Below are 16785 nucleotides of genomic sequence, written 5' to 3'. Positions count from 1 at the left end.
GTTTTTTTCGGGAGGTGAGACTTGGAGGGCTTTTTGGGATGGGGGGTATGGGGATGTTGCGTGGGTGTTGGGGGGTGTTTGGGGGAGATGGGGGGAGTTGGGGGGCGTTGGAGGATGAAGAAGGAGCAGCAGGTCAAAGGAATCCACATCTTCCACATCTGGAACCACTTGAGGTTCAGCCAGAGTCTCGGCCATGAAAGCAGAGATGGCGCCTGCTGGGGTGGGGGGTGGGTGTAGGGGCGGAGCCACAGATCACGCAGCCACAGGAAGGGGAGGAGTCATAGGCAGAGTTTGAGATTCTTACTGGGATAAGAATTTGCGCGAACCCCAATGTGTGTAAACAATAATACAAAAATGATCAGTAACGTAATTGATAATGTTGACGCCAAAAATGTGCGTCGACGCGTCGTTTAATGTTCATGGTCAAATCTTTCTGATTCATTTTTGCTGCAGTACCATACATGAACTACTGGGGGCAGTGTCGCTTCACCATTTACATTGTGAAGAACAACAGAAGAAGAACCAACCTAAAGTCTCAAACGTTCACTGAAAACTTGAAAAAATGAATTAATATAGATTTTGTACAGTCACTGTGTTTTATGGCACAAATATTTGTATAATATGTACATTATATTAAGTATTGACTTTTGACCCCCCCACCAGTTGTAAACACTTCAAATCAGAATAAAACCCTTTCCAAACCAGTTTGACACCAGTCTAAAATTAAAATCAGCCTATATCTGGTTTGAAAAGGTTTTGAGTGTCTAGTCCAGTTTAAAACACAATGTAGAACAAGTTGGAAAGTCCAAATCCAGTTTAAAATCAGCCTAAAACCACAACAAACCCAGTTTTATACCAGTGTAAAAGCTGTTAAAAACCAGTAAGTTAGCAAATAGTTTGAAACCAGCCCAGAAAAGTTTCCAACTGGTGCTGAACCAGTTAAGTCCAAAACCAGTGAATATTTTAATTTAAAACAGTGTAAAACTTGATTGCAGGCATTTGAGAATAGTTTAAAACCTGTTTGAATCCAGTTATACTGCAGTTTAAAACCAATCCAGAATCAGTTTGAAACCAGCTGAAATCCAGTTTAAAAGCCAAAATAAATCCATCTTAAAAAGTCTCTGAAAGCAGTTTGAAAACAATCCTAAACCAAAGCCAATATAAACTAGTTTCAAACTGGTTAGTTTGAAAACTGTCCTAAACTAGTTCTAAGCAGTTTGAAACCAAGAACATCAACTTGTTTCAAACCAGTTTCAAACCAAAATTGCAGGTTTTTTTAAACAGACTGTGGAACAGCTAGATTAAGAAACATTTTTAAATGGATATAAAATCATTAATAGTGTTTATAATAATAATAATAATAGAAATAAAGTGTTCATTAAAAAGTGGAAGCTGGAGCAGTGATCGCTGGTAAAGTCAATCATAAATCTCAGGTTTTTTAAACGGACTTTGGTTTAAAGGTAAAGAGCAGTAAAACTTTGTGTTTCTAACGTCCAGTCGGTTTCCTGATGTGAACCACTTCTTCTTTAATCGTAAAACAGGCCTCTGACCACGTGTGTGTGTGTGTGTGTGTGTGTGTGTGTGTGTGTGTGTAGAAGAAGAAAGGCCTGGGAGTGTTAGTGCGAGGGTTTCCCTGCTCATAAATCTCTCTGCTCGTGGTGATCAGGAGAAAAAAAGGAGTTTTCTCTGAAGGAGGATCTGTTCTCGGCTCATAAATCTCTCCCGTTATGAGCCGCTCGCTCTCAGCCATAAAGACGTTTGCTCTCACAGTTCCTGCTCCAGAGGTTCTCAACTCGTGGCTCGCAGACATTTTCCAAACTACCACAGACATGTCACATGCTTTTATTGTGAAGGGCACTTCTTTTCCATGCAGACAAACAGTGACGCACAACAACTGCTGACGGTTGTCACGTTGTTCACCGGTGTCTGGGGCAAAGTGGTGTCCATTTTAACTGATGACCCTCAGCATGGCCTCGCTGAGGAGTCAGCTCTAAAATTGTTATCAGTGTAAATTCTTCAATCTCTAGAATATGAAATAAATCGCTAACAGTAAACATCTCAGCGTGCACCAGATGAAACAACCTATTTGCTGATCTACCCAAAAAAAATCTGTAAAATTAATGTTGAAAATTTGAAGTCATTGAATACACAATGTTTGACATAATTCTTTGACTTACAGTAACAGTAATAATATTCCATCCCAAATGAAAAACATTGATATATTTGTCAATCTGTGAAGAGTTAGACTGGTTTAAGTGATGATAACCCTTAAACTACATTCTTTTCAATGTGCAAACTCAAAAATCACAAAAAACTTTTCTTAATGGTTCCAGATTTTCACTAAAGATTCACAGAATCCAAGCCACACATAGACAACTGTACGTGGCCCCCAAAAACAAAAATTGTAGTTCAAGAAGTTGGAAAGAATCTGAAATATGATAATAATAATAATAATAACTCCCAAAACACAGATCAGCAGCAAAATGCATAACAGCCAATTAAACAACAAAATAACTATGAAAACACAAAAAACAACAATACATTACAGAATAGCCTCAAAGATACAAAAATAACATGAAAAAAAGAAAACAATAACAAAATGACAGATAGTGACCCCCACAACGCACTCAGACAACAAAAATGCAGAAAAGTACACAAAATTACAACAAGAACACAAAAAATAACAAAAATACACGACTACAAATTGTCAAAACATAAAAACAGACAAAAACAAAAAGGGATGCAACATTTTCATGGCTACGTCAGCATTTATGTTAACATACTTCAAAATACCAGTTAATCTCTGAACGGGAACATCAACACCAAAGCTCAGATAATATTATTGTTTAATGAGAATCTTTAGGGAAAATCTGGAATCACTAAGAAAAGGTTTTCACAATTTTTGAGTTTGAGCAATGAAAAACATTTAGTTTAAACCAGTCTAACTCTTCACACATTACATAATGAAAAATACATCAATATGTTCTTGATTTGGTATGGAATAACCTGTCAATCATTGTATATTTACTTCATATTTTCAACATGAATTTTCCGGACTTCGCAAAAGAAAATAGAATTTTAAAGGTTCGTCAACAAAAAGGTCTGTTTCATCTGGTGCATCCCAAGGTTTTTACTGTTACCACTTGATTCCATATTCTAGAGATTGTAGGCGTTCTAGTGATATCTATTTATAGAATAGTGGGGGGGCACACTAACAACTAGTCAGTACTAAACAGCAGCAGGTTACTTCTCTAAAGACCACCACAGGGAGCGTTTGTACGATATCTCATGTTTGAGTCACAGAGTGCGACTAAAGCTGTTTTTTATTCTCAGGCTCTGAGTCGGACACCTCGTCACTGCTTTGCTTGAAGCTGGTTTTTATTCATATACAAAGTAAGTCTGTTACAAATAAAGGTTATGATAGGAAACCATCCATTAGCCCCGCCCTTATAAGGGACTGTAACACATGTGTCCAATCGTCACTGGTACAAACATCAAAGGAATCAAAACAATGGATAAATGGAGGGAAAACGTCTGCGTGGGGGGGAGGGGGGGCGGGGTCAGGGGGCATTGGCGTCGTAAAAAGAGATAAAAAAGTTTAACTCCTGATCTTTGGATTCATTTCTTCCAGAACAAAAAAAGGAGAGAAATCCAAACGTGGAGCAAACATCATCAGGCCCAGCCTCGCCCAGCGTCCTCACCGAGTCCTTAAGCTCCGCCCACTCCAGAGTCTGAGCGCGGGCGGTGCGGTCCGTTAGTTGACCGTGGGGACCTGGTTCAGGCTGTACTCCTTGGCCTTCAGCCGCAGGTTAGCGATGCTGTTAGCCATGTTCATCCCCGGCGACGCGTTGGTGTTGGAGCAGGTGGGTGGGTAGGTTGCCATGGCACTGGGGGGAGGAGCCACAGACATTAGGTTACACAGCTGCCAACATGAGCAGCGCATCACAGCTCATTACATTTAATCTAAGGAATGGTTTTCTTTTAAACGCTACCTTTTGGAAGAGATTTCAGAACTTTTAGAGAAAGCAGTATGAACGAATAACTAAATGTTATAAGGAAAGTGGTTTTTTTAACTTGTGGGAGGGACTATTTTTTCATGGTGGAGGGATTTCAGGTTCTCAGTGATTTCCTGAGATCAGAGGAGGAATGAAGAGGAAATGAAAGAACAACAGAGCCAGGAGTGAATTATTAAACGTCTGAGACCCTGCAGGTGTATCGCTGCAACTGGTCGTTATTAGAACATCTGTCCTTACAATCAGTCACAAGATAACACGAGCACTAGTTCAGTTGCAACATTAACAGGTACCAACGTGGCCAGAACCAGTCACAAAATAACATGATCACCATTCAAACTGTAACATTAACTGGTATGGGCACTCAATGTGTATGAAACTAGTCCCGAGATAACACGATCACCAGTCAGACTGTAACACCTAGCGTTGCAAAACAGACCTGAGCAATTTAAAAGACGCTCAGCATTTTTCTGTGACATACTGTACGTTAGAAAGTCTTTCTGAGCTCACGTGTCGGGTACATCCATGTGGTGGTGTAGGGGGCTACCTGTAGGGGGCGGCGCTGCCCCAGGACAGGTAGTCGTTTGGCCGGGGGGCGGGCCGAGGAACGATGGGCTGTTCCACCGCCGTCATGTCTCCAGAGTACGACTTCAGCAAAGACGCGTTCTTTGACGCTAGCATCGCTCGCTCGTTCCTGCGAAACTTGGCTCGTCTGTTCTGGAACCAAACCTGTAACGCACATGGCAAATGAAACACTCAGTCACCAGGTTACATGATCACCAGCTCATCTGAAACACCACTGGAGTTACTCAACACACAGAGCTGCTGCAAACTAGTCAGTAGTCAACAAGCTCAGGCAGTCAGGCTCCGCCCTCTTAGACGTTTGGTGTGTTTATGTCGTCTCTGTGCTGTCATTTTCTGTTTTGTTGTGTTTCTGTGTATTTTATGTTGCTTTTGTGCGAGCAGATGTTGACAGAGGTTCGGTCAGTAAAATGGTTCCCGAGGGAACCCCTCAGAGGACATGAAAAGGTGGCGTTGGTGCTGACTGTAAATCCAGCCGTGGAGATAAAACACAGAGCTGCACATGTGGGATTAATGAGCAGCAGAAAGTCTTCATTCCCAAAGATCTACGTCAGTGAAGACGTCTCACATCAACATGTGACACTACTCACAGTAACCATGGTGATGCTGCTTTTAGTTGTTATGCTGCAAAGAAACTGCAGCAGAGCTGAAGTCGGCATGTGAACATTTTTAAATCAAAGTTAAAGGAACTATTTTTCTCTACTGCGTATGATTGACAGGGAGATTTATGGTCATGTTGATGATTTTACTGATGATTTTAAATGTTTTTTTTTTGCCGACTTGAATGTTCTTATAGATTTTAAGCTGTTGAATGTTTTCTGCAGCACTTTTTGATCATGTAAATCACAGTGAGTTGCCTTGTGTTAAAGATGTGCCTCATCTACTGCTGCTGTCACTGTTTTCATGCTCATTATTTCATTTATATTTAGACAGAATCAGACGAGCTCCCAGAAGTCACAACATAACACGATCACTTGTTGAATCATAACACCAACGGGCACGAGAACTAAATGTGTTGTAAACAAGTCACAGGAAAACACGATGACCAGTCTGACCTTAACATCAGCCACTCGTCACATGATAACAATGACACAGTTTATTTATCTCCAGGAATAATTCACACATTGCCTCGTTTTTCTGCTATTTTGTCAGTTTTGTTATTTTTTGTGTTATTAGTGAAAATGAATAGCAACAACACTGTTGTTCATTTGTCTGTTTTTATTGCATTTGTGTGTTTTTAGACACTTTACACATCTGCAAGAGAAACTAACACATTGTTTTTTGTGTATTGTGTATATTGGTAAATGTTAAATGGACATGATTTATATAGAGCTTTATCACCACTGAAACAGTCTCAAAGCTCTTTACATATCAGCTCATTCACACAATCACTCTCACATTCACACACCAGTGGGACAGGACTGACATGCAAGGCGCTAGTCGACCACTGGGAGCAACTTAGGGTTCAGTGTCTTGCCCAAGGACACTTCGACACATAGTCAGGTACTGGGATCAAACCCCCAACCTCTCGATCAGAAGACGACCCTCTACCACCTGAGCGTGTTTTAGTATATATTTTTATGTTTTGTGTATATTTTTGGGTGTTTTCTGCTATTTTGTTTGGGTTTTTATTTTTAGGTGTTTTTAGATACTTAGTGTATATTGTTGTGTTTGTTGTGGGTTTTTTGTGTATATTTTTTTGTTTTTTGTGTTATTTTGTATATTTTTGTTGTAAATTTGTTGTATTTTTTATAAAGATACTTTACACATCTGAAAGAGAAATTCACACATGTTTAGGGTCTATGTTACTAATCTAGATTAGCTCTTATCTAACGCTAACTTCCAGGATTTAATCAGTGGGTGCTGGACTACAAAGCTCGCTAACGTCTCATGGAGCTAAATCACCATGGTAACTTAGGCTGAACGACTAACCTGGTCATGAACAGGTTTTGTTCTGGCTAGCATTTTAGCAAGTGACAAAGTCCCGCCTCCTGACCAATCAGATCTCCTAGAAAGCGAGCTGTCCTATAAAAGGTGACACATCACTGTGTGGATCTGATCTGATGCTGACAGGAGAGAGAATATTTATACAATGATGCAATCCTCCTGTAAAGACGCTCACTCTGCCAAGTTCTCCATTGATTGGTCAGACTCTGCAAGCTCCACCCCTTTAATGTGAACGTACCGAGGCTGAAATCACTTGGCTTAAATGAGCGTGTTGTTATTGACCTTCATAGGACAGCTTCTCTCTGACAGGGAATGTTTGGTTAGTTGAATCCTGCTAACAGAGATTAATCCAGAATATAATTATCTAGAGTCATAGCATAGGGCCAATGTGTATTTTGAGTGTATTTTTGTGTTCTTGTGTATATATTTAATTTTTTTGTGTGTATTAGGTATATTTTTGTGTTTTTGTTGCATTTGTGTATATTTATTGTGTATTGTGTGTTTTTCTGGCGTGTCATCATGTCATTGTGGGCGTGTCCTACCTGCACGCGGGCCTCGGTGAGGTTGACGCGGCGTGCGAGGTCCTCCCTGACGAAGGCGTCGGGATAGTGCGTTCTCTCAAACACTCGCTCTAAAGCCTGGAGCTGACTGCTGTTAAAGGTGGTTCTGTTCCTACGCTGCTTCCTCTTCTTCTTCTCCTCCGTGTTCATCTGTTCACCTGAAACACACACACGTCAAAAACACACACACGTCAAAAACACACAACACGTCAAAAAACACACACACGTCAAAAACACACACACGTCAAAAACACACAACACGTCAAAAACACACAACACGTCAAAAACACACACACGTCAAAAACACACACACGTCAAAAACACACAACACGTCAAAAACACACACACGTCAAAAACACACAACACGTCAAAAACACACAACACGTCAAAAACACACAACACGTCAAAAACACACAACACGTCAAAAACACACAACACGTCAAAAACACACACGTCATAAACACACACACGTCATAAACACACACACTGAAAATGGACTCTGATCAGTTCTGAAATCTGACTGTTTTAGATTTAGATTCAGAAAACTTTATTTATCCCTGAGGGCGACGCTGGTCTACTTATGCATATTCATGAGTGGGCGTGTCTGTAGACAGTGATCAAAGTCATTTTCTTTTTGCTTTCACACAAAGTTAAAGGTTAAAAAAGTGAATTTAACATGATATAGAACCTTTAAATGACTCACAAATTAGTAAAAACTACAACAATACACAAAACGACACAAAATGACAACAAACACAAAACAACTACAGGAATAAACAAAAATAACTTAAAATACACAACATAGTCCAAATAATACACAAAACTACCAAAAAAATGCATTAAATGGTCCAAACTTGCACACGAAGAGAAAAATAATAAACAAGAGACCCAAAAATATCAAAAGTGATGACAAGAATTTTAAAAACACAAAACAACACAAAATGAAACCGAAACACAGAAAACAACCCCAAAAAAAACAACTAGAAGAATAACCAAAAAACCTCAGAATACACAGAAATATAAACAACTATGACACAAAATATCCAAAACGAATCAAAAATTACAGGAAAAACTACGAAAATACACTAAATTACCCAAAAAAATATAGAGGAAACAACAAAAACAAAAAAACAACAGAAACAAACAAAAAAACAACAGACAAAGATGGAAACGTTAGAATAAAGATAAAAATCTGTTCAACGTAATCGTGTTAAACTCACATTTCTGTAACGAGCATCAAAACAAGCAAACAGATGTTAAAGTGTAAAATAAAATAATAAACATCATTAACCATTAAAATCCAGTTGTTTTAAACTAAATGTGCATGAATGTTGGTGGTGGTCAGAGCCACGCCTCTGTCAGCTGCCCTAGGGCAGCTGTGGCTACATTGTAGCTTACCACCACCGGTGTGACTGGTGTGAATGAATAATGGTTTCTGTAAAACGCTTTGAGTCTCCTCGAAGAAAGCACTAAATAGATCCATTATTATTATTATTATTATTATTAAATGTAAAATCTAAGTCACTAAAAACACAGATACAGCAGCACACCTCACCACTGTTACACTTTCTGTTTATCACCATTCAGTTTATCCTCTGGACCAGAGGTTGTCAACCATAGAGTCAGGACCCCATTTGGGGTCACAAGACACTGGGAGGGGGTCACCAGATGCCTTCAAGAAACTAATAATATTTTATGAACAATTTCAGCCCATTTTTCTTTATTTTTACACTTTTTCTGCAACTCCACCAAACTCACCATATTTTAACCTATTTTTATCACTTTTTCTTGTCATATATAATTTTATTTTAATGGAGCAGTGGATATAATATTATATATATATACTGTATATATATATATATAATTCTATAGGTTTTTAAAATCACATTTCACCTCCTTTTTCCACCATTTTTGGTCACTTTGAACCATTTTATTAGTGATTAAAACCATGATTTCCATCTTTAAGATGACTATAATAATAATAATAAATGTTCCTGGATAACAGTGGATATTATTCAGATGAATAAATAAATGTGGTTATCACAGATTCATAGAACAATGGACCATCATTTTACTGACTTTATGGATGGACCCCAAAAATCTCTCCTTTATTCCCCCTTATAGATGGTCCTGTCTCCACATGACTGTTCTTCAATGTTCATGTCTGTGTTCAACCACCTTCAGCTACAGTGGGGGTCCCTGCTCTATGGAACCTTTATTTTGGAGGGTCCCTGCTCTATGGAACCTTTATTTTGGAGGGTCCCTGCTCTCTAGAACCTTTATTTTGGAGGGTCCCTGCTCTATGGAACCTTTATTTTGGAGGGTCCCTGCTCTATGGAACCTTTATTTTGGAGGGTCCCCGCTCTCTGAGACCTTTATTTTTGGAGGGTCCCCGCTCTCTGAGACCTTTATTTTGGAGGGTCATGGCCTGAACAGGTTGAGAACCACAGGTTTAGAAAACATCCTCTGAATTACAACGAGAGGCCGAACAGTAGAAGAAGAAACTTTCAGATCACGAGATGTGATTTTTTTTTTAGTTTTTTTTTTTTAACAAATGCATTGATTGGAGGAACTTTTAAAACAAAGCAAATTTTATTCATAAAATGTTTAAAGATTCAGAAAATGACATTTTTATATAAACATCCTTTACATTTCATTTAATGTGTTTTATTACTTTATATGAAGTTTTCACTGGGTTTTTTTGATGAAATTAAAAACATTTGTAGTTAATTAAACTTAGTTGTATTTAGGTATTTGAAGACGCTCGTCACATTTATGAAATAAATACATTTTTCCCTGTTTATATTATTTAGTTTTATTTATTATTTGTGTTTGTATTAATGCAAACTAATAAGAAAAATAACTAGATTCAGATTTTTGATGTGATTTCAATAACTTTTTTTTTAGGTTTAATTATTTATCTAATGACCTTTGGTGTTAAATTAGCTTTTTAAAAATCACTACTTTTTAATTAGTGGTGGGAACATCTGGGTCCCTCACGATACCACGATACGATACCACGATACGATACAAGGCTCACGATGACAATTATCTCACATTATGACGATACTGCAATTATCGATATATTGGTCAGAAATCATACGATAATCTATGACATACCAAAAAAAATACAATAAGTGAAAATATATTTTTTTTAATTTTATGTCTCTGAAAGACAATAAATATAGTGTCCTATGAACAGTGACACTATTTTAGTGTAACATTTATGTAAATAAGTGTCAACATACCAATGTAAATAAAGAAGTATCTCAAAAAAAAAAAAAACACTCCTATTTATGACCCATGAAGCATCCTTTGACAAGAACATTTAATCAAATTCACAATCATCACATATGTAAAGCGCTTTGAGACTGCGTCAGTGTGGTGATAGAGCGCTATATATAAAATCAAGTCCATTTACCATTTACCACAAATTTAGGATAGAAATTTCCCTATTTTATTTTTTTTAAATATATTTTATCTTTGTGTTTAAAAAGGTAAAAACAAGGTTTTAATCAATCCCACGGACCGTTGTTTTTATTTTTACACACTAATAAATTACAATAATGTAAAATTAACACAAATTAACTCTTCCTGGATTTTAAGACGAATTATATCCTAAAAGTCTCTCTAAACTGTTGTTTATTTTTAAATAGTGTAATAATTTATCTCCTGTAAAACTAAATCATTAATATATTTTACATTATTCAAAATCTTGTTGTATAAAGATTTATTAAGTATTTATCAAGATGACAATTCTGTTTTTTTTAGAAATGAGTTCATTGGAAAAAAGCAAATACAATTTGTAATTTGTTATTTCTAAAAAGATAATCATGAATCGATTAGTATGAAATATTTGACAGTATTTAAGTGGTTATTATGGAACTAAGACTATTTTCTGAACATTTTTGTTTATTTTTACACTTTTTCTGTAACTCCCCCAAACTCTCCATATTTTAACCTATTTTTATCACTTTTTCTTGCAATATTTTTGCTCCTTTTAATGTATTTTTGCTACATTTCTCCCATTTTTGACACTTCTACATCACATTTCAATGTCTTTCTGCAAGTTTTTTTTCCACTTTCCAGACATGTTCAGCTCTTATAAACCCTTTCTATTTAATGTCACACATATTGACCCATTATTGTCACTTTTCACCAGATTTCATCATTATTTTTGCCAATTTAACCACATTCACCATTTGTAATGCCCATTAATAACTGTGTTGTTTATTTATTTATTAGTAAATTATTACTTTTCTTCTCTAAATCCATCATCATCATTATCATCGCGGGGTTGCACGCGCTAACATGCACGTTGACCTCATTAGTGAAAGTTAATGAGTTTTCCTTCTGACGCGTCACTAATCTTAAACAATAACAGATATTTTTTTTTTCTTTAAACCTCTAAAAACACATTTATTTATTTATTTCAAACACACGCTTCAGGGCAGATGTTCAAAGACAAAGTGCGTTTTTACGCACAGATGCGTAAAAAAGTTTCTCTGAGCAGAAATTAAAACTTCGCACTGCAGAAAATTTGATATAAAACAAACTGAATCCGATAATAATAACTTTAAATAAGATATTTAAAAAAGGGAGTTTTTTGTTGCTTAAAACGTGTAAAGTATTATAAAATGTGTATTATTTCACCTTTGGTTTTCCTAGAACGTTTTAATGTGATATGAGTTATTGCTTTAAGTTAAATTAAACGTGTGAAAACGAGTCATGTTGCGGAAACCTGTCGTTCAAAGTGTTTTTAAAGATGCGTAAAAACGATTCCCTGAGTAAAATTAAAGCATCGCGCTGCAGAAAATGTGATATAATCAAACTCAAGGAAAATCCAACTGAATCCTATAATAATAATAACTTTAAATAAGAGATCAAAAAGTGTAAAATCATGTTAAATGTGTCTTCTTTCACCTTTGTTTTCCTAGAACGTTTTAATGTGATGTGAGGTATTGCTTTAAGTTAAATACGTGTGAAAAGGACTCATGTTGCGTTCACGTGTTGGCTGATAAATCTGGAAACCTGACGCCCGTTTCAAAGCGCGGACCTGTAAATCAGAGGCTGATTGGCTGTTATTCGATGCCCGGGCTCGTGCGCAGAGGGTGACACGCGCGCTAATGATGACTAATGTTCGCCGTGACAGACTGAAAATACGCGTGAATTAACGGCGTGACCCGGACACTCCGGAGTCTCTGAGAAATAACAATAACACTCATTAAAGTGTGTGTGTGTGTGGGGGGGGGGGGTGATCTCTGCGGACGTGCACGAAACTGTGCGTGAAAAGCCTAAACCCACCACTGAGGTGATAAACCAACATCACACACTTAAAACACACGCGTGAATAAAAGTAACGTTTCTTTTTCCTCTTTTTTACACAAAGAAAAAACTTTAAGACTAATAAATTATAATGATCTAAAATCAACTCAGATTCGCTCTTTTCCTAGATTTTAAGCCGAATTCTATTCTAAAAGTCTCAAAATAAAAAAATCATAAATATGTTAATTAGAATAAAACAAGTAGACATCTTTGGTAATAATTTGGGTGGGAATTAGTTTCATTTTGTTATGAAATTTTAAATTATTTGATTATGAAATATTTCTTAATTATATCTAAAAAAAATGATCAATTAGTAATAAATATTTAATTATGCACCTAATATTCTCACTTCTCTGCACTTTCTTTCTCATTCCTGAATATTTATTAAATATTATTTTATTTTTTAACTCGCAGGCTTATTTAAACTTACATTACTAGTTTGATAAACGAACCCCGTCGGACAGAACTATCAACACCTCATTTAAATTAAAACTCATCTACACAAGATACATTTAAATATTGTATTATCATTATTATTTAACATTCTGTGTGAATTTAATCACAAACTTCACCATAATCATGTCTTTAAAATGATTGAATGTAATCTTACATTAATTTAACAAAATAACTAAAATATTATATAATATATGTATAGACTTTGACATCAGGAGGCTTTAATAAAAAAAAATAATAATGTAAAACTTACATGATTAAATAAGTTCAATATAAACTGAAGAGCTGAAAAAAAACAAAGAGGAAAATGTTACATTTATTTAGATTATTTTTACCAAATCCGTTGAACGCTAACAGCTGTTAAAATGGAGCTACAAATGATCAAAAAAAGTGAAAATATTACTTATTTAATATTCATGTTGCTGATATATATAAATAAAAGAGTAAAATGTACTCACTTGGTTGATTAAATATTGATCCCCGTTTGAAAAAAAAATGTTTAATAACTTAATGGATAATTCATATTTTTAAAGAAAAACAAAAACGCATCAGGTCAAAATAAGTTAAATATATATTTCTACATAATTTAGATTTAAATCAATATTTCTCATTTTAATTTCCATGAAAATAGATTATATAATAATAATAATAATAATATACAATGATTATTATCAAAATGTGTGAAAATGCTCCTTATTAATTGTTAATGTAATAAACAGCTCAAATACATTAATTTAAAAAGTTATACAGAAAACTTAAAAATATAAATAAAAAATACAAAAGATGTTTTTTCATAGTTTCAATAGTTTTCAGATTTTTAATTAAACGTTTATTCATTTATAGTTTTAAATAAATAGTAAAATCACATTTTTTTTCAAACATTTTCAATAAATTTAAACCCAAACTAACAAAAGTTCAATATGTTAAATGTTTCCACAGGAAAAAAAAAACTACAGAATACATCAAAATTATTAATTTTTACGTTACATGGTGAAGTAAAAAGTCGTTTTTAATTTAAGATATAAAAAAGAACGTTTGTATCAAATCAGATGTAATGTAATAAATTTTACTGTAATATTAATAACAGCTGATAAATTAATCCCCGTCAGTCACGTGATGTTTATTTATGATCTAATTCCCACAGAATGATGTCACCGCTGTTACGACAGGACACATAAAAACGTCACATGTTGACGTTAATTTAACGTAACCTGTGAAAACAAACAATCATTATCGTTAATTGACGTTAATGAGCAGTTTAGAAACATCAAAGGAACCGCGGGACTAGTTTTTACACACAAACATCAACTTGTTTTAAATTTAAAAAAATAATAAAAATAATTATGAAAACTTTATTCAATTTAATAAACACAAATTATAGAAAATATTTTACATTTATTTTACTAAGGTTTTTGTTCACAAACGAGACGTTTGGATTATTTGGGAGTTAAATTGTAAAATTACGTTTTTGGAGGAAAAAGAAACATTTTAGTCCAGAGCAAAGATATGAATAAACTTTATTAAAATGTAATCATTAGCTGCAAATTTAAAAATGAATCAATATTAGCAGAGTTTAGGAAACTGTGAAAACTTCTTATTTATAATAAGTTAATAACTTTAAATGTTGAAATAACTCGTGCTGAATGTTTGAATTAAGAATATTAAGCATTTATTTTTTCTGTGCATAATAAAACCTAGAAGTGTTTGTATGACGAAATGTTTAATTTAAGACTTAAAACTCTTTCTTAAAAAAATGCCAAAATTAAAAAATGTCTGAGCCCAAAATTCTGAAAAATGTGATTAGCAAAACACTTGAAACACGCACGTGCACATTGAACTAAACCAAGTACACTTTATTGTGAAATTATTTGAATAAACGTTAAAATACAGTTTTAAATTCCAGTTGAATTGTTTTTAAGGACGCAGATGAACTTTGGTGGATATGAAAACTTTCATTATTAATTCAGGTAAAGTTTTATCTGATTTTATTGTATTTTTTGGATGTATTTTTCTCTGTGGTTTGCATCGTATGGTTTATATCAGAGTTGATGAGAATATTTGACCTTTTGGATGATTTTAAGGAGTTTTTTTAACCAGGCTTTGACTCCCAGAGAGAGAAGATAAATTCACATTTTTTACTTGTTTCACTTGATTTGAAACAACGTTTTATTTTATTATTTTTTTTACGGACAAAGAAAATATGAAATATTAAAAATGAGAGAAACACCGAGTTTTTTCTAAACGGGATAATCATCATAAATAAACTCAAACAAGCACTTTTTGCTCCTTCTGCGTAAAAAATACCCCCAAAAAGTGCCTGAAACACGCACGACAAGGGTTTTTTTCAGCGCGCACGGAACACATGCACTTTAAAAGCAGGATTTCAACAGAATTAGAAAGTGGACGGCGCACTGCAGATGACGCAAAGTGGAACAGTTTTTGGTGCAGAAAAACGCGCACGGAGAGTTTTCACGCACTCTCTGGACTCGAGGTGGACTTACTGTCGTGCTGGGCGGTGTCGCTGCCGCTGCTCAGTCCCGGAGATTCCAGCAAACCTCTGCCCGCCTCCCCCACGGCCTCCTCGGCCTGTGCGCGCACCATCTCCCCGTGCTCCTCCAGGTCCAACAGGTGACTCACGGAGAAGTTCTTCTTGGCCTGCAGCGGGTCCAGGCCGGAGGAGCTGATCCCGCTCTCCAGGCGGCTCCGCTCCATCACGTGCGCGTAGCTGGAAGTCATGACGCGGGCGCACAGCAGCAGCAGTACCGAACGTTAGATCCACGCGTGTCCGTGGGAAGGTAAAGGTGGTTCACATCCACTGGTTCCTCCGTCTATCCATCCACGGGCCCGGGCACGAGCCTCCGACACGCACGGAGCTCAGACTGAGTGAAGCTGGAGTGTGGATCACATCAGAGCAGGAGCCGCTCTGAGAGGGAGGGTGCGTGTGTGTGTGGGACCCTCCTCCTCTGAGGGAGGATCTCACACACACTCTCACACTCTCACACACACACACACACACACACACACACACACACACACACACACACACACACACACACACACACACACACACACACACACACACACACACCTTCGTGTGCGCGCGCCCTATCGTGCTGATAAACCTCCTCTAAGTGTCCTGCGGTGAGCCACCAATTACAGGCGTGCAAACCGAAGGGGGCGGGGCTTTTAGGGGCTAATTTGTCATTTGAAAGGCTTGTTTACACAAACCAACAGCCTTCACCATGTGCACGGTGAACATGTGATTAGAGCGTCAACTAATGATTATTTTCATATTCGATTAATCAATGAATTAGATAATTTTTTAAAACAGACATTTTATCTGTAAAGCACACTAGCCACACCCGTGGCTCAGGTGGTAGTGGGTCGTCTTCTGATGGAGAGGTTGGGGGTCCGATCCCAGTACCTGACTATGTGTCAAAGTGTCCTTGGGCAAGACACTGAACCCTAAGTTGCTCCCAGTGGTCGACTAGTGCCTTGCATGGCAGTCCTGTCCCACTGGTGTGTGAATGTGAGAGTGATTGGGTGAATGAGCTGATATGTAAAGCGCTTTGAGACTGTTTCAGTGGTGATAAAGCTCTATATAAATCATGTCCATTTACCATTTACTTAAACCCTGCTTAAGATTATTAAACTGAAATAAAAGTGTCTCTCACACACAAACAAACAGCGTATGCAAACACTCGTGGTGCGCACACAAACACTCGTGGTATGCACACACAATAACACTTGTGGTGTGTGCACACAATAACTTTAGGTTATTCACGCCCTGAACGACCTCACCGGCTCCGCTGAAAAGCCCGAGGTGAAAGGTACAGAGTGCAGGGATAGGCCCAGAAAGGCTATTCCTGTGTAGGGGACAACACACTCTTCTTTGTGTTCAGCAT

General features: G+C 36.5%; 1 protein-coding gene across 2 annotated transcripts; it reads right to left on the bottom strand.

The window, feature by feature from the left end:
* Nucleotides 1-3353: 3353 nt before the first annotated feature.
* On the bottom strand, nt 3354-15821 carry prrx1b (paired related homeobox 1b). Of its 2 annotated transcripts, none has more exons than XM_028445400.1 (4): nt 15382-15819; nt 7085-7260; nt 4561-4742; nt 3354-3887 (listed from the first exon to the last, which is right to left on the bottom strand). In XM_028445400.1, the coding sequence occupies exons 1-4, from the start codon at nt 15614-15616 to the stop codon at nt 3755-3757; spliced, it is 726 nt and encodes a 241-aa protein (XP_028301201.1). In that variant the 5' UTR covers nt 15617-15819; the 3' UTR covers nt 3354-3754. The 2 variants fall into 2 exon arrangements, with proteins under 2 accessions (XP_028301201.1, XP_028301202.1); XM_028445401.1 differs by having other exon boundaries at nt 3752-3887; nt 4524-4742; nt 15382-15821.
* Nucleotides 15822-16785: the final 964 nt, after the last annotated feature.

The sequence above is a fragment of the Gouania willdenowi genome, chromosome 4, assembly GCF_900634775.1.
Source record: "Gouania willdenowi chromosome 4, fGouWil2.1, whole genome shotgun sequence".
In the NCBI taxonomy this organism is placed as follows: domain Eukaryota; kingdom Metazoa; phylum Chordata; class Actinopteri; order Blenniiformes; family Gobiesocidae; genus Gouania; species Gouania willdenowi.
This window is presented reverse-complemented; position numbering and strand designations above follow the sequence as displayed.

Coding starts and splice junctions, on each gene's coding strand:
- prrx1b (XM_028445400.1), bottom strand. CDS start 15,616: ATGACTTCCAGCTACGCGCACGTGATGGAGCGGAGCCGCCTGGAGAGC. Junction 7,261..15,381: donor CGACACCGCCCAGCACGACA/GTAAGTCCACCT, acceptor TGTGTGTTTCAG/GTGAACAGATGAACACGGAG. Junction 3,888..4,560: donor GGCAGCGCCGCCCCCTACAG/GTAGCCCCCTAC, acceptor TCCTCCCCCCAG/TGCCATGGCAACCTACCCAC.